The following is an 18,954-nucleotide window of genomic DNA, read 5'->3' as shown; positions in this document are numbered from 1 at the left end:
ATTTTCATTATCTGCCCCATAGATCGCAAGGTTTGGAAGGGGAACTTTACTTATGTCAGTTTGAAACTAAATGTCGATAATAGGTCTAGGTTTTGTCTGGGTTGAGTTGGTGACGTTGGATGAATACAGCGCATTGAAAAAAAAAAGTATTTTCTTGAGCGTAAGAAGTTCAGAACTATATCAACTATTGTTTGCTTATATTGTGTAATGTGTGGTCGGGTGACCGTGACGAGTGTAAATGTTAGAACGATTGGTAGATACGTCATGGTGTAAATAATGCCTTGGAACACATAAGCTATGAACCGTCCAGATCTAACATGACGTCTTAAAGGGTAAAAGGCTGTTGGTCATTTGGTCATGATCGCGAAAGTCTAAAGGACGCTGTCACCATTGTGTTTTACATTACCTTAAAGATGTAGATCAAGTACATAAGTGGACAGGTTGGACATTGGTCCTATGATAACCAAATTGAGAATGTTTGGCTAAAACGAAGGAATGAAGTCTAGTATTCCAGGGCCTACTTAGTATGAGTCCCATTCTGCAAATGTCGTAAACGCCAATGTATATTTTACGACTTGGCGAACGTCACATGATTTTAATTTTTTTTTTTTGTGTTGCTATATTTAGAGATGAGATATCACTGGTTTGGGGAGAGGGGAGGGGGGTGGACTAAGCGAAGTGAAAAAATGCAACGTAGGTAGCTTTTGAGCTGCATATTTGTAAGCTAATCATCGAACTTTGGTAGCACTTCAGTATTATTTTAATATTCATATCTTCGTTTAGCTACATTTATTTAGAAACGGCATTGTATTGTTTTTGAGTATTCTCTGCCTTCTCTTCTAGAAACTTCTAGCCTATTTTTGGTTGAATCGGTGCATTTGTTAGGCGTAAAACTATCATGTATTAATTCTGTAGGATTATAGTGACCTATTTGTCAAATTTTTTTTTTAAATATAGTTAATGTTCTGTCTGCCTTCACAACTGTATTTGTATTGATTGATTTATTCAATATTTGTGCATTTAAAATAACTGAATACCGTGTTACATCATCCTGCATAAGGGAAACAACTTATAAGAACTAAAACTTCTGGACATGCGGTACGGAGGGGATATATATCATAAAAGTCCCAACACTTTTACAGGCTCCGCATGTGGCTGCTCAGCGGTCTAATTTCGAATGTTAGTCAAAAACAAATTAATTTTATTAAAATTGGACATTATTTTTTTTAAATCACTGTTTATTGTTAAAATGAGGGAAAAAAAGGGATTTATTTTTTTTTTTGGGGGGGGGGGGGGAGTTGTCGTTTAAAAGTTTTCCTACGAAAAAAAAACCAACAAAATTTAAGACCAAGAAATCCTGGGAACTTCGTAGAATTTAAGAGCCCTACAATCTAAGTACTTAGTAAAGTAAAGTAAAGTTTCCCTTTCAGACCTAGTGATCTATGGGGCAGATGGTGTAAAGTTCATGTTTCTGTGGCCTTTACTTTTCCACAACAAATGTCAGGTACCCATTAGAGCTCAGAGGCGCCAAGAAGATCCCGAAAGTAAAAATCCCAATCTTCAACAGGATTCGAACCCGGGATCCCCGGTTCGGAAGACTAACGCTTGACCACTCAGCCACTGCGCCTCCTAAGTACTTAGGATTTTAATCTTATACTTTTTTTTTACAATGTAATCCAGGTTGAATAAAAGATTGATAAACTACGCCTAGAGATTGGAGGATTGATGGGAATAATTACTAAAAAGAGACAAGAAAATCAGTCGGTGGTAAAGCTAGCTACAATGTTGCTCACGTTTTAAGCAGAGAAATTAAGACCTTTTCAGATGCGTAAAAAAATTCATATGAAACAAGAGATGAGGGGTAGAGATAGCGAAAGACAAGTTTGCATATACATATAAATCATATGAAATCAATGTCTGATATGGGATCCTTGCAGCCAGATGTTGTTTTTAAGTTAGCTTTTCAAATGCGCCTTATTCTCTGGCTACTAGATACTTGTCAAGTAGCCGACAGTCAGTAGGACATTATACAAAACTATAGAACTACTAGATATAGATCTGGTGTCAATTAGATTGTGGTCTACTATGACCTTGCTTGTATGAGCTGGTATTGCTCCTTAAATTATGCTAAAAGTGCTTTTAAGTATAAGTATTCACATTTTCCTAACTTGTACATTTCAAGTAGACATAAGCTATATATGTGCGCCCCTATAACTTGTACATTTCAAGTAGACATAAAGCTATATATGTGCGCCCCTATAACTTGTACATTTCAAGCAGACATAAGCTATATATGTGTGCGCCCCCATAACTTGTACATTTCAAGTAGACATAAGCTATATGTGTGCGCCCCCATAACTTGTACATTTCAAGTAGACATAAGCTATATATGTGCGCCCCCATAACTTGTACATTTCAAGTAGACATAAGCTATATGTGTGCGCCCCCATAACTTGTACATTTCAAGTAGACATAAGCTATATATGTGCGCCCCCATAACTTGTACATTTCAAGTAGACATAAGCTATATATGTGTGCGCCCCCATAACTTGTACATTTCAAGTAGACATAAGCTATATGTGTGCGCCCCCATAACTTGTACATTTCAAGTAGACATAAGCTATATATGTGTGCGCCCCCATAACTTGTACATTTCAAGTAGACATAAGCTATATATGTGCGCCCCCATAACTTGTACATTTCAAGTAGACATAAGCTATATGTGTGCGCCCCCATAACTTGTACATTTCAAGTAGACATAAGCTATATATGTGTGCGCCCCCATAACTTGTACATTTCAAGCAGACATAAGCTATATATGTGCGCCCCCATAACTTGTACATTTCAAGTAGACATAAGCTATATATGTGTGCCGCCCCATAACTTGTACATTTCAAGTAGACATAAGCTATATATGTGTGCGCCCCCATAACTTGTACATTTCAAGTAGACATAAGCTATATATGTGTGCGCCCCCATAACTTGTACATTTCAAGTAGACATAAGCTATATGTGTGCGCCCCCATAACTTGTACATTTCAAGTAGACATAAGCTATATATGTGTGCGCCCCATAACTTGTACATTTCAAGTAGACATAAGCTATATATGTGTGCGCCCCCATAACTTGTACATTTCAAGTAGACATAAGCTATATATGTGCGCCCCCATAACTTGTACATTTCAAGTAGACATAAGCTATATATGTGCGCCCCCATAACATTTTTATTATTACGGCCTTCCATTGAAAAAAAAGCCCACTCCAATCCTAAATTTTCTTCGAGATTCTTGAAGCCTTAGAACTGAAAGGCAGCGGAGGTTTGAAACCAGAATAATTTTCTTACCAAACTTAATAGCTTCATCTGCCCGAAACTCCATCTAGTTTGTGTTAACTTATCGTAACGTACATGACCTCGTTATCGCCTTTTTAAAAAAAATTAGAGTATAAGTCTAGTATATGGTCTATGGCTTCCCAACAGTTTATGTCAAAAGCTCTCTATCATTACAAAACAAATCTTCTCCAAGTTTAGATGCCCTTGCTCATATTTGTGTTGTGATTTGTTTTACCCTTTAAATCTATCTAAGTATAATGACGAGGCACAGTTGAAACAAATATGTGTATGCTTTTTTTTCAGCAGTAAAAGCCTGAGTCTCACTATCCACTATGCAATAAATCAGTGATGCCCAAAATACGGCCAATGGGCCAAATCCGCCAGCCGAAACGTCGGCACAAAATATTGAAAATCCCCCCCCCCCCCCCCCCCCCCAAAAAAATTTTTTTTTTTTTCCAAATGTATCTTTACCTTCGTTAGGGCCCTCACTTTTTCCCAATGGATTACTACCTAGGCGTTTAACATTTGTGCGTTCATGACATAGGACAATGGAATCTAATAGAAAAAGTGAACGGATCTTTACTTTTTTTTGTAGACCATGATACCATTGCTAGCCAACAAGTTTGTTTTTTTTTTAAAAGAAAGTCTAAGGCTGTTTTTAAAACACAAGAACAACAAAATATAAACAGAACGTACGCCATTGTTTGAAGTGTAAAGAGAAAGTTCAACTCTCCTAATACTTCAATGTAAGTACTAGATCCTCGGGTTTGGAAGAAAATAGTTTCAGGTCAATTTCATTAAGTTTTTGTATCTTTTTCATCATGTGACCCGCATCACCAGTGTTGGAAATTAAAATGGCCCGCAGATTGAATTGAGTTATGGATTATTGCCGTCGATGTCATTCTGCAAGAAGGAAGGGGTGTAGCTTTTATTTTTAATTATATACTCGCTGGTGAAGATATAAGTGCATAAACTATTATAGATTAAAATAAACCAACCGGTGAAAGCCAATTGACAGGCAGACGAAAGGAAATATCACATTTAGCGTTACTAACAAATAATTTTCATACAGGAAAAAAATTGCAATTATCTATAAAAATATTACAGTAAATAAAGCACTATTGATACAAGGGAGCATATCCTGAATGGTTGAAATGAAAAAAAAGTTATTCCATTATTACCTCCCATGGTACAGTGTTTATTTTTGTTCAATTTTTATCCAGTTGAACTCTACTGGTTTTTTTCCCCTCCCAATCTCTTGTTTTTTGTTTTTTTTTTGTTTTGTTTTAGTTTTGCTCACTCCAGGTTAAGAATCATTTAGAACAGTGATGCCCAAAATACGCCCGCGGTCCAGATCCGGCCAGCAGAAACGTCAGCACAAAGTGTAGAAAATTCCCTTTTCAAAAATATAAATAATTAAACAATGTCTGTTTGCCTACGTTAGAGATCTCACTTTTTCTCTGATGGATTGATACCATGACCTTTGTGTGTTTATGAAATAGGACTCTAGGTGTAGAATCTAATAGGAAAAGTGGACAGTACTTTGCCTTTTTTTGTGTGTATAATATGATTATAAGCCAACATATTTGTTTTATAAAAAAATGTGACTATTTTGAAAAAACAACATATAAACGACATTATCAAACAAATATGACGGCATTCTTGAATTGAGCCACGAATAAAAGATTGATAAACTACGCCTAGAGATTGGAGGATTGATGGGAATATTTACCAAAAAGAGACAAGAAAATCAGTCGGTGGTAAAGCTAGCTACATTGTTGCTCACGTTTTAAGCAGAGAAATTAAGACATTTTCAGATTCGTAAAAAAATAATAAATAGAATAAACAACAAATATTCTATTTATTAATGTAAGTACTAGATCCACGGCTTTCAAATAAAATAGTTTGAGGTCAATTTAATTTCGTTTTTGCACCTTTTCGGTTATATGGCCCGTGACACGAATATTGGAAATTAAAATGGCTCGCAGAATGAATTAGGTTGGGCATCATCGATTTAGAAGCTTCTGGAGCTTTACCAATTAAGTACCTTTAACTTTTTTTTTCTTTTCTTTCTTTTTTTTAACTTTCCGAGTTGCGAATACTGTAGGTTAAGAAACACTAATCAAGTTGATTGTATTGTATAGTTTACCTTAGTAAGAGCAGTTTCGCCGGGCTTAATATCTAAGCCACACGAGCAGGCCAGGTGCTGGACTTAGTTGTCAGAGGCTATTTGAGACGCATGCCATTAGGAGTACTTTATAGACAATGGGAGCTTAACCCCATTGACACCCCTGGCCATGACAACCTTTGAAACTGCTCTTACTAACAGGTGAAGGGGTGAAGGCGGATACCTGGCGCCACAAAACCGGGAGCTTCGGGCAGATGGAGCTCGTCAGCCTAGTAAGGCAGTTCATCTAGGAGAGGGGTACTCTGACTTCAAACCCCCGCTGCCTTGCGGTACTGAGGCTTCAGGAGACAACCTCGAGGAGAAATCAGGAGTGAAGCCCCTTAGGCGTTGGGAGTATCAGCTACGAAATTCCCTCCGGCAGCTTCTGCAACTGAGTTGGTGCCAAATGTAATGCGATGCGTTCCTTTGGATCACATCAGCAAGGTCGAGAGAGGGATCATGACGCATGGGCCACCCATGACCCCTTTATCCAAGGCCCAGGAATGCGCCCCGGAGAGGAAACTCTGGTGCTGCTGCAAAGCGGCTAAAACAACACGGGAGACAACAGTTACGGGTTATAAGTCCAACTTGATTGGCGTAATGTATGGACGCCACGGGTTGTCTCTGACGGTGGGAGAGGTCTTCGCGCCTCACTGATCAGCTACCGCCCGCCTCAACCTGGGCAGCCCCCAGTCAGTTAGGTGCTGATCCGCCACAGCCTGCCTGCTCTAATGGGTGCTTAGAGCTTAGTTTAAAACGACAAGTAGGCTGGAAACTTGCACCAAGCAACAAAAGAAGAAAAATTAAACTGAAAAAGAAAATCCCTGTCATGCGACTGGCCACTTGGAATGTCAGGACAATGTGTCCTGGTCTCACTGATGATCTAAGGCAGATCGACGATGCAAGGAAGACGGCAGTTATAAACAACGAGCTAAAGAGGCTACATATTGACATTGCAGCCCTGCAAGAAACACGACTGGCCGAAAACGGCATGCTCCGCGAGACTGACTACACTTTCTTTTGGAAAGGGAAAGCACAGGATGAGACTCGAATACATGGTGTGGGCTTTGCTGTCAAGAACAGTCTTCTTCCCATGATAGTTCCTCCAGTTGGTGGCTCGGAACGGCTACTAAGCATAAGTATGATGACAGCGTCTGGAAAAGTCACTCTAATTAGTGCCTATGCCCCCACACTATGCTCACTTCAGGAGGACAAAGACAAGTTCTATGAAGACCTCAAAGAAGCCATTGCAAAAATTCCTCAAAAAGAACATATGATCCTTCTAGGTGACTTCAATGCCAGAGTAGGATCAGATCACACTACCTGGCCAGACTGTCTTGGGCTTTTTGGAATCGGAAAGATGAATGAGAACGGACAAAGACTGCTTGAATTCTGCACATACCATAAGCTCTGCATTACCAACACATACTTCAGAACAAAACCACAGCACTGTGTCTCATGGAGGCACCCTAGGTCTGGGCACTGGCACCAGCTGGATATGATACTGACACGAAAAAAGGACATTGGAAATATACTGCTGACACGTAGCTACCAAAGCGCGGATTGTGATACTGATCATACTTTAGTGTCCTGCCGGACAAGAATGCTGCCAACTAAGATCCACACTTCACAGGGAAAAAGAAAATCACGCCTGAATACTACTAGCACAAAAAATCCTGATCTTTGCACCGAATTTGAGAACAAATTAGAGGAAGCTTTTAAAAACGTCTCTGTGACTGAGGTAGAAAAAGGCTGGACGTTTATGCGTGATACAATCTACCAAACATCATCACTGGTCTTTGGAAACAAAACCAAGAAAAGTGAAGACTGGTTTGAAGCTAGTCTACCAGAAATGGAAACTGCCACCACGAACAAGAGAGCAGCCATGCTAATCTACAAGAAGGATCCCACCCCAAGCAACTTAAAAAGGCTCAGAGCTGCACGTAACAATGCCCAAAGAGTAGCGAGACAATGTGCTAACAAATACTGGCAGGAGCTATGTGAAGACATTCAATCTTGTGCCGACTGTGGTAACATAAGAGGACTATATGAGGGCATGAGAAAAGCCTTTGGACCTCACACCAGCAAGTGTGCTCCGTTAAAGTCAAAAGATGGCTCAATCATCAGCAATCGTGCGCTGCAAATGGAACGATGGGTAGAACACTATGCAGAACTCTACCAGATTGAAAACGCCATCTCACCAAATGCTGTTTCCAACTTCCCATCACTTCCAGTTTTGACGGAATTAGACGAAACGCCCTCAGTAAAGGAGCTGAGCATTGCCATTGACATGCTTGCACATGGGAAAACACCCGGAGGAGATGGCATTCCTGCTGAAGTAATTCAGGCTGGAAAACATGCCCTAATCAAACCACTCCATGAACTGCTAAGCTTGTGCTGGGAACAAGGAATGGTCCCCCAGGAATTGAAAGACTCCAACATTGTTACAATTTATAAAAATAAAGGCGACCGCTCTGATTGTAACAATTACAGAGGCATCTCACTGCTTAGCATAGTCGGAAAGGCTTTTGCTAGAGTATTACTAAAGCAATTACAGATCCTGGCAGATCGTGTTTATCCAGAGTCGCAGTGTGGCTTTAGGGCAGGTAGATCTACAACAGATATGATTTTCTCTCTGCGGCAGCTACAGGAGAAGAGCAGAGAACAAAAGCAGCCCCTCTTCATAGCTTTTATTGATTTGACCAAGGCCTTTGACCTTGTTAGCAGAAGCGGTCTGTTTGCTGTACTAGAGAGAATCGGCTGCCCAAATAAGTTAAGAAAACTAGTGTCAGCTTTTCACGAAAATATGCAGGGCACCGTTCAGTTTGAAAGTTCTTCCTCCAGGCCATTCTCCATTAAGAGCGGTGTAAAACAAGGATGTGTACTGGCCCCTACACTATTTGGCATCTTCTTCTCAGTCGTACTATCCAGTGCTTTTAAATCCCTGGAAGACGGAATATACATCCATAGCAGATCCGATGGAAGGCTCTTTAACCTGGCACGTCTTAAAGCCAAAACGAAAAGGCGTCGTATCTTGATAAGGGAGCTGCTGTTTGCCGATGACGCGGCACTCGTATCTCACTCACAAGGAGGTCTACAGAAGCTAGTGAACGCCTTAGCAGCTGCTTGTCAAGAGTTTAGCCTTACTATAAGTCTCTCCAAGAACGAAATCCTGGCACAAGACGTCGCAGAAATACCTATAATACAAATTGGGAACCACACCCTTTCAGTGGTGCAGGAGTTTACCTACTTGGGTTCAACAATTGTCAGTAACCTAGACTTAGACATCGAGCTGACAAAAAGGATAGGAAAAGCTACCACAGCATTGGCAAAACTCTCCAAGCGCGTCTGGGAAAATGGTAAATTGACCACAGCGACCAAAATCCTAGTCTACAACGCCTGTGTTGTGAGCACTCTCCTTTATGGCAGTGAAAGCTGGTCAACATACATGTACCAAGAGCACAGATTGAATAGTTTCCACTTGCGCTGCCTGAGACGCATAATGGGCATCTCTTGGAGGGACCATGTCTCCAATCAGGAAGTTTTGAGATTGGCCAAAATGAACAGCATGTATGCTCTCCTGACACAAAGAAGATTACGCTGGCTCGGACATGTCACCCGCATGCCAGATGGTAGAATCCCGAAAGATATCTTATATGCTGAGCTTGTGGAAGGAGTCAGACCCAAGGGCCGCCCAAGACTAACATATAGAGATGTCTGCAAGCGAGACATGAGAGCCTCAGGCATCAGTGAAAGTATGTGGGAAAACATAGCCAAAGACCGGAGTGCATGGAGACAGACTGTGCGTGCTGGGACAACCCTTGCTGAGAACAAAAGAATTGAAGCGGCTTTAATCAAGAGGGAAAAAAAGAAAGCTGCCCTGTCTGCTAGCCCTAAATCAGAGGCATACACATGTACGAATTGTGGCAAAGTCTGCCGTTCTAGAATTGGCTTGATTAGCCACACCAGATTCTGCCCCGTCTCAAGATTAAGCCAAAACCAGTGACTCACTTGGGCGCATCCATTGCCTTTCGAGACAAAAGGAGCCATACATATAATAGTTTACCTTAGAGAGCACTAATGGCTCACTGACAATTGTATCTCTGTCCAGAATTATCACATGACCTATTTAAGACAGCCATGTCTATCAGATGGTCAGTTTTTGTTTTATCCATCCGACCTTCGGTCACCCATCTTTTTGTTTTTTTTAAAGATTATACCTTAATACATGAACCAAAGATACTCAACGAGAGATTCATTTGAAATCATCTTCACTTTTTGATTGTTTTGTGGAACAATTGACTAATTGAGTATTTTTGTTTATTGGTTCATGTTTTGTTAGTTGCAATAAATAATTAATTAAATTATCAACTTTTTTAGGAGAATACGTGAGAGAGAAATAGCGTAAACACTTATTTAGGGGGACTAAACACAACTAATTTAGCCATATCTGTGAATACAGAAGTATTGTTGCTATTAAACAAAATAATGAATTACTAGTAATAATTTGTCGAATTAGTTAGGTCTACTTTTAGTTTTATTGATTCATGTCTTGTCTATGTCAATGACTAATTGTCCGAAGTTTCAGCTTGATCCGAGACTGGGTGTGGGAGAAATAAAGTGTACCTACACACTTTTTACCAGACAAATCGACAGAGTGAGTTGGTATAAGCTTTGTAAAAAAGTGAAAATCTCTAATGTGACCTGTATGTGATGACGGCTAGGTCTAGACTGAACGAATTTTGTCAATGTTGAAGTTCAATTATGACATTCGTGTACAGTATACACTGTCCTCGTCTTGTAAACAGTGGCGCAACTAGAAATTTGCCATCATTTTGGGACCGGGGGGCTTTACCTCTTTGGGGGCCCCTGTATTTTGCGAAGCATTTAATATGTAATGTTAGAAACAATTTCGAACTCCATTTGCTGGCCCCACTCGTGGGGGCCCGGGAGATTTTCAATTCTCCTCCTCCCCCACCCTAGCTACGCCACTGCTTCTAAATGAAAGTGACATCCACTTGTATACCTCATTGTTTTGTCATTGAGTCAAGTTTGTAGCTTGGCTGACGCTGCTTCCAATGGCCTGGGGGTTTTCATTGGGCGCTATTGAGATTGTGAGAAGATCCAAAGTCATGCACACACAAATGTGATTTGTTTGTTCTCCTAAGATAACCCGCTACTTTTGCGTGTCCTTTTAAACTGTGCTGCTGCTGATACCTAATTAGTTTTATCCACTTGGAGTCAGAGAGAAATTATCCTATGTTCCGGTCCCATTAGTGAATATGTATTTGTAGATGAACAAGAAACATGTTTTTAAAATTCTTTTGTCAGTAATTAGTAAAAATGAATAAATTGTCTTTCTACTAGATCTAAATATTAAACAACGAAATGCATCTAGTCGATAATCCATTTTCCTAGGTCGTGTGAGCTTCTTTTCTGTATTAAAAATTTTTTTTTTTTAACAACCAAATAATGTAAGGGAAATAACTCCGTAGCTACTGCAATATCTCCCAGTACTTATTTCCCTTGTTATATATAAAACATAGTTCATCAGTTACGACCAATGAGTGAACTGATTGGTTATTTTGTCATCGACAATGAATGATTGTGCAGAATTTCAACTTGATCTGAGAAAGGGAGGTGGGAGACAAAACGTGTACAAGACTCCTGCCTGACAGAGAGACAGATTGAATGAATAGAAACTTTGTAAGCATATCAAAAGACATTATGTGTCAGTGTTAACATTGTCAAGGCCATCTAGAACAGATGATGTTATTGTTGTATTGATATGGACTTTTAAAAAAAAAACTCCCCTAAGGCAGATAATTGTGTGTATAATAAATGTGTCAAAATAACATTTCAAACAAACAGATGGTTTCATGGATATGCGTGCTATTGGCCCAGAACACTAAGGCCTTTCATTCATAGTAAAATAATACATGTACTAGTATTCGATCGCCTAAATGTTAACGAAATAAATGAAAAATGATTTTTTTAGAATTAATATTTTATTACTGCTAGTAGCGAAGTCGGACTTTAAGACCGTCCCACCTTGTATAAGCGTGTTTATGTACACTACACATAAATCGACCACACATCTTCATGTGTGTACTTCTTTAAAGTATGCAATCTCGTTTCTTCAATAGTTCCTCAGTTTTAATTTAGTCACTATCCAGTTGTTTTAAACTGTTACTGTCTAGTGGTTTTAAAAATGTTTTTTTTTTACTGTTACCACGCTCCCTTACTTTTCAATATCTGATCTCACTCTGTGGTATTTTTGGCATTTTACGTCTGAAGAAAACATTTTTCCTTTGCAACTTCTTGTGTGAATAAATTGATACACAGCTGCGGTCACAGGTTGGGCAGTTGTAATCACCAGGCCATTGCATTTTCACCCTTCTTTCTACTACTGTTGTGTATGGCATCTGCAATCCGGGACCCTTCCTTTATGCTCGCTCTCCATGTGGATCTATCCAGTGCCACTTTTTCCCAGCTATTAGTGTCGATTTTGAAGAGCTTCACGTCGCGTTTGCATACATCAGTACACATTAGAAGTGGACGACCAGCGGCTCTCTTGCCTTCTGTTAGATCACCATACAGAATGTCTCGCTCTAGTGTTATAGTAATAACGTAGATTTTCATAGGGTAAGGGCACCTTATCCCGCTATTATGAGAACCACTGTACTAAACCAAAGAAAAATTTACAAATTCGACTCCACAGCCCTCAGACTTATTCACATTGATAAAACTTTGGAATCTTAGGTACTATAGTTATCGCTTCATAGTGAGTGACTTTTCCAAGTTATCTTTGAGTCAAGTCAAAGAGCAAACACATATATCTAGATCTTTGTAGTGATTACAAAACCTTTTTGAGAAGTTTTAACTTGTAGAATGAATGGGGGACATTATCTGTGCAACTTATCTTGATTCTTGGGGCCGTTTGTTCAATATGTGATTGGAGGTCACTGCGTGACACATCATTAGTGACTGCGGGTATTGGCGGTGGTCACTGCCTGACTAACCTCGTTGACCCGTGTCCAAACGCTGGACTAACTACACCCGGATGGATGATGAAAGTTCGTTTGTCCATTCCTCTTCCGCTGTTCCGACATCTTCATTGGATAGCGACACCCGTAGACGGAATGTGCCATTGTAATAAAGACTTAATGATTCATCGTCTGTCTACTGTGTCACAATGTTTGTAAGCATCATTATGATATAGATAGATTTAGACGGTTTACTTATGTTTGTTAGCATCATTATGATATAGCTAGATCTAGACTGTTCACTTATGTTTGTAAGCATCATTATGATATAGATATATCTAGACTGTTTACTAATGTTTGTAAGCATCCTTAGCCTCTAGATTGTCGTTAGGTTTTGTTCTTGTCACTATGTTAATTAAGTTTCTTAGTACACTTATTAAACAGCTTTGGCTATACTCAATAATTTTGTATGCTCTCTTTCTTTTATATATCATTTACCAAACGGATGTATTGTGTCTATGTGTATTGTATAAGAAAAAAAAGAAACTTTTTTTTTAAGTTGCGGGATATTTTACTTCAATTTAACTTTTTTTTTTCCACCTCTCTTTTTCTCCTTTAAGATGAAAACATGCTAGATTGAAACGGATATGTGTTTACTATGTGTGAAGGTGTGTAAAAAGAAAATGATCTAGTATAGAGTTTAACATAGTAAAGGAAATCGACATCAGTATATAACGGGTAATTGATGTGACAAATTACTACGGCTATCTGTTTTGTCTCTATGTATTTTCTGATCGAATAGGTAGCGTTCAGCTGAACTGTTACACATATGTTTAAAAGAAATTCTACCGCTTTTTTTTTAAATAGAAAAAAATAGATGACCTTACTACCATAAAAGTTAATTTTGAATACCCGGTTTAAACCTACAGTTAAATGATTAGATTATTAAATGGGTCAAACCAAATGTAGAGTCCCTATTTCAAATATAGATTTGGAAGTGGATTCTATTTCTTTTTAAACTCTAGACCATTTTACGCGTTGACGGTGTTGGCGTTGTTAACAATTTTTTGTTGCGCTTCAGTTGTCCCCCCATTTCTTTAACTCCTGACCAAGAATTAAGTTTCCCTTCCACATTTTGTTTTCCGAGGGCTATAGTCCTCAGTCATTTAGGACTATAGAGCGAGGTCGAGCACCCTAGTGGGGAGTACGGTCCATTTGAGGAACGATGTGGTTTATTGGGACTGATTGAGTCTTTCCTTCATCCCCGCCAAGTACAATGAACTCGATTCCATATGGCACCTTGCTTCCTATTGGCCTACCCTTCCCCCCCCTTCCCTTCTGAAAGGAGGTCTCCTCTGGGACTCTAAGTTATGGCGTGATCCGACACTAAAACGTTTCTTCCTAAAACACTCATGAGTAAGTGTGAAACGGCGACTTGTCAACAATTAGATCTAGTCTAGCACACCGTCCTCTCTTCCTAGTAGCTTATTTAGGCTTTATCAAAAGAAAATGATGAGATAGTGCACTGAGCAACCTAAAAGCATGAAATAGAGAGAAATAAAAACCAAATGGTGAAAATATTTCCAATCACACAGATTCATTATTGTTTGTCTAGATCTATTACTAATTATATGATTGGTTCAAAACAATTGATACAATTACACTTAAAATAAGCTTTTTTTTTTGTTGTTGTTGTTTTTGTAAGTATTCTTTTTTTTATATTTTACTTATGTTGAAAACAGTAACATGAGTGGCTGGTGCAGGCTTTAGTGATATGTGAGGCCTTGGACTAGTGATAGACATGAGTGAGATAGTTAGTGTTGAGTGAGATAAATCTAGTTGGTGTTGACTGGGGCTCTTGACCTGACGACACAGTCTGCTTGGTTTGACCCTTTTGTTGACAACCTATTTTCCTCAGCCTCTATCTCACTCTTTGTCTCTGCCTCTTGTCTATGTCTGTCTTTTTTTTTTTGTTAGTTTCTCTCTGTCTCTCTCTCTCTCTCTTAAAAATAACAACTTCAGAACTATTTTTGTTACTGTCATAGCAAAACTTAAGTTTTATAATGAATCCCCTAATGTTTATTTCTCCCACTGAGCCATTGACCTAACGTTATTGTTTGTCTGCCCAGAAAGATATTTTTTTTTTAAGTCGTAGTGCATAAGAAAGTTCGACTCTTATCTCGAATGTCTAGGTACATTTTTTACAAAGCTTATATCAACTCAATCTGTCTGTCTGGTAAAATGTTTGTACACGTTATTTCTCCCACACCCAATCTCGGATCAAGTTGAAATTTTGCTCAATCATTTCTTTTACCTGACAACACAAGAATAAAAAAAAATTAAACAATTAGCTAATTAATTATCTATTTTGTTTGGTATCTCGAACAAAGGAAAGAAAGTGTGCTTGACTGAATTGGTGGTATAAGATGAATTAGTCTCCTTTATAGGTCGCCTGAGGCTTAGTGAACACAAACATTAAATAGAAACACTCTTCCATACTCCATGTTTCATACGCTCGTCACTAGCAGAGTGGTTACCGTGTTGGCTTGAGAAGCTTGGGAAGACTTTGGCCCACGAATTCGAATTCAGTTCGTTCAGCTTTTTTTTTTAAATAGATACATTAAAAAAGCGATCACTCAGATACCCCGTTCTTTCTCCACCTAACCCTTTCTAACTGGTCCAGACAAGTGATAGGATCATAGCGTGTTGAGAAAGCTAAAAGCATGCAATTGCGCTAAACAAAAACATTTGGTAAAAATATTTCTAATCGCACAGATTTATTATTGTTAGTCTAGATCTATTACAGATTTAATTACATGATTGATACACTTAATATAAGCTTTGTTTTTTAAAACGTATCTTATTTTGCATGTTCCCCTCATGTCTCGCCTCTTTTTCTGTCCACCCTTCCTCCCCTCCCCCCATCTCTCTCTCTCTTGTCTCCCTTCTCTCTCATTCATTTCATTCTTCTTGGGTTCTCTTATTCCTTATAACTTTTACTATGTCAGATTCTATTTGTAGCTTTAAACCTTCCTTTATATATATATATTGTCACAGATTACATTATAGAATTGCTTGTACATTTCACTTTTGAAAGTAATATAAGCCCTCGACATGAGTCTCGGGATTTAATCCTCAAATTTAGACACTTGACATTCAAGTCAGGATTTACCCAAGGGACATAATTAGTATGTTTAAAATCTATTGGTTGATTTGAATTAAACAAAGACATTTTTGAAAAGAGTTAGCGCCAGAGAATTGGCGGTAGTAAGAAAGTAAAGTCAGTCGATAAAATAAGGTTCTTGTAGATAGACACGTTTTCTAAGAGCTCTGTTTGAAAAGCCTTTGTAATATGGTTCATGCTCATTGATTTGTAATTTGTACATAAACTGTACTTACGTTGTATTTAATAAAGTTCCAGAGTTTTGTTTTATCAAAGAATTGTCAATTGTGATTCTAGATCTTCATTTTTGTTAACTACTGAATTCAAGTAAAATCCCCGGCATCACAACACATCGTGACATCATACCATCTGATGTTGTGACATAATTGGCACTCTCCGACTAACAAAAGTTCATGGACAACTTTTAACGAAATTTATTCAAGATCTGGGACCAATTTCTAAACTCTTCAAAGGAACTTCATTCTTATTTAACGGAGGACAGAATTTCTGTGTTTAACAGGTCAGTTGGTTATCGATAATTCTTTTATAAAGATTTTCGTTAGAGTTACGTCTAACTCACGAAATCTATTATTATATGTAATTGGCAAAAGGAATAAGACCAATATACATAATAACTGGCATTATTAAAAGACCAGTAAAGCAAATAACTGGCAATATTAAAAGACCAGTAAAGCAAATAACTGGCATTATAAAAAAGACCAGTAAATCAGATAACTGGCATTATAAAGAAGACCAGTAAATAATCATTTGAGCAGCACAAAGTAAACAGAAGACCAGATTTAACCAACTGTTAAACCAGTAAAAAGTACATCGGCTCAATAGATCTATATATTCAATCATACGACTCCAGTAACTACAAGTCTACTGTCAAGAATTTATTAGCAAATTGAGGCTTCAAGAACTTTGTCACTAGATCTAGACCTATATTATTATTATATCTGAGATAAAGCCAAAATCCAGATATCGAACATTCTGCTCCAATACAAGAAACTAACAAGAAAATTAAATATGGCTTCCAGTACTAGAACAAAACGATTCTTCGAATTAATAGAATTTGCCAAAGAAAAGCAAATTTCATAGCCAGACCAGTGGGCAGAGAAACAAGAAGAAAAAGAATATCAAGAGCAAGAATCTGAAAAACAAAGGCAAGAATCTGAAAAACAAAGGCAAGACGCCGAAAAGCAAAGACAACATGAAAAAGAAAAAATGGAATTCGAAAGGCAAAATAAAGAAAATAAAGAAAGCATTTCAATTCAAGGTCACTCAAGTATGTTTGACAAATACAGATTAATGAACAAAATATCGGCTTTCAACGAAAACATTGACAATATGGACTCGTATCTCATAAGATTTGAAGAAATAGCTACAACATCCGGTCTACCTGAAGCACATTGGTCGAGCTCACTACTCACCCTTTTGACTGGCAAAGCTGTCAACATTTGCTCACAACTGTCCATCAATGAACGCAGCACTTACTCTGATATCAAGGAAGCTCTACTGCGCCAATACGGAGCAACTTCAGCCAACTATAGAAAGAAATTCTATAATGAAAGGCCACAGCAAAATGATGATCCTCAAATTTTTGTAGCTAATATGTCAATGTGGTTTGATAGATGGGTATCCATGGCCAAAATAGAAGAAAGTTACCAAGCTCTTCGTCAACATATTATTATCGACAACATCACCCATGCTCACTCAGAAGATATTCAATCCTACATTATAGAGAGAAATCCTACTGATATACAGACATTAACCAAGATCATCAGACAATATAGAGCAGCCTATCCAAACAAGTCAGTCAAACCATCTGTTGAAGAAAATTTTGTCTGCTTTGCTCAAGACAAAAATGCAAGATATAAGTCAGATGACAAAGTCAAATGCAACAAATGTCATAAACTAGGGCATTTCACGTCTCAATGCTGCAGCAGAACCACAGAATGTTCATTTTGCCATAAAAAGGGTCACCAAACTCATGAATGTTGGAAAAAACAGGCAGTCTCCAAAAATCAAAATTTTGATAGACCCACATCACCAACTCAAAGATACAGCAATAGAGAGCAATACAATCTCAACAAAGCACCTAGAAATAATAAACCAGATAACAACAAACCTCGCTACAGAAGTCATTCACAGGACTCCAGACCACAATATATGCCTAACAGAAGCTCATATAACAGAAGCTATTACAATGAGCACTCAACTATGACAGTCATTGCAAAGTCCAATGGTCTCAAATTTTATCCAGGCTTTGTAGGAGACAAGAAGGTGGAAGTTCTTCGTGACACCGGAAGCACGTCCACATTAGTACATGAACGCTTCGTACACGCAAACCGTTTCACAGGCAACCACGTCCAAGTCACTGCATTCAACGGAACTGTCAGCAAGTTACCTGAAGCCATCATTTATGTTACTACACCATTCTTCAGTGGTCAAACAAAAGCATTAGTAACACCCAATCTACCAGTGGACCTAATCATTGGAAACATAGAAGGAGTTAAAGAATGCACTCCTCAAGAACTTACTGAATGTACAAATGCCATAGAGCAAGGTCAAAAATGTTTAGCAGTAATGACAAGATCCATGTCCAGACAACAAGAACATTTGGCACCTGAACAAGTTAGCCAAAATAATCACATGGCTACCTCAATTACTCAAGCTATGCAGAATGCAACAGAACCAGTTACTAGTCCAGTAGCCAGCAACAATCAAGAACACTCAACATGGACACCCCCAGTTACATCAAGCCCATCCCTACCGGTCATAAGTCCACCTCCAATTCCCGAATGTCCATTGTTGAACTTTGAAGAACAAGACGACATGCCCAGAGTCTCTAACAATGATACAAGAACTCTAACTGGCCAAACTGAAGTCAATCAAGACAAGTCTCATGAACCAGAAGCAGATAGTTATATTCAATCAACTTTGGCTATACCAGACAAAAGAAAAACTTTTCAACTTAACTCTACCACTCATACAAGTATTCCTCATCTGAAAGAATGTGAGTCAACTCAAGAAGCCATTACAACCAAGAACATTGAAAGTCAAAGAATATTACATGAACACATGAAATCTAGATATTTTGCTCAAGGAGATCAAGTCAATTTACTGTTACCAGATTGGAGTAACAAGCTATTCTACAAATGGCAAGGTCCTTTCCACATCATCAGAAAGATTTCCAACCTGCTTTATGAAATCAATGTCAACAAGTTTACCAGAGTATTTCATGTTCATATGTTTGAACATTACCATGAAACAGATAATGAAGACATCAAAGCAGAAGTTGATA

The 18,954-nt window shown here is 38.4% G+C and overlaps 1 protein-coding gene across 9 annotated transcripts in view; it reads left to right on the top strand.

Moving 5' to 3' along the window:
• LOC106055549 (oxidation resistance protein 1-like) overlaps positions 1-18,954 on the top strand; it is a 94,963-nt gene that overhangs the window by 13,511 nt on the left and 62,498 nt on the right. Inside the window, exon 1 of one of the 9 annotated variants that reach the window (XM_056015728.1) lies at positions 12,532-12,699. The exons of the other annotated variants lie outside the window; for them this stretch is intronic. Within the exon in view, the coding sequence (XP_055871703.1) occupies positions 12,566-12,699 (134 nt within the window). The 5' untranslated portion in view covers positions 12,532-12,565. Of the gene's footprint in view, positions 1-12,531; positions 12,700-18,954 lie in introns of those variants that run through there. 9 annotated transcript variants of the gene reach the window in all.

The sequence above is a fragment of the Biomphalaria glabrata genome, chromosome 17 (assembly GCF_947242115.1).
Source record: "Biomphalaria glabrata chromosome 17, xgBioGlab47.1, whole genome shotgun sequence".
Classification (NCBI taxonomy): Eukaryota; Metazoa; Mollusca; class Gastropoda; family Planorbidae; genus Biomphalaria; species Biomphalaria glabrata.
The sequence above is the reverse complement of the archived record's forward strand: the minus strand, read 5'-3'. Positions and strand labels throughout refer to the sequence as shown.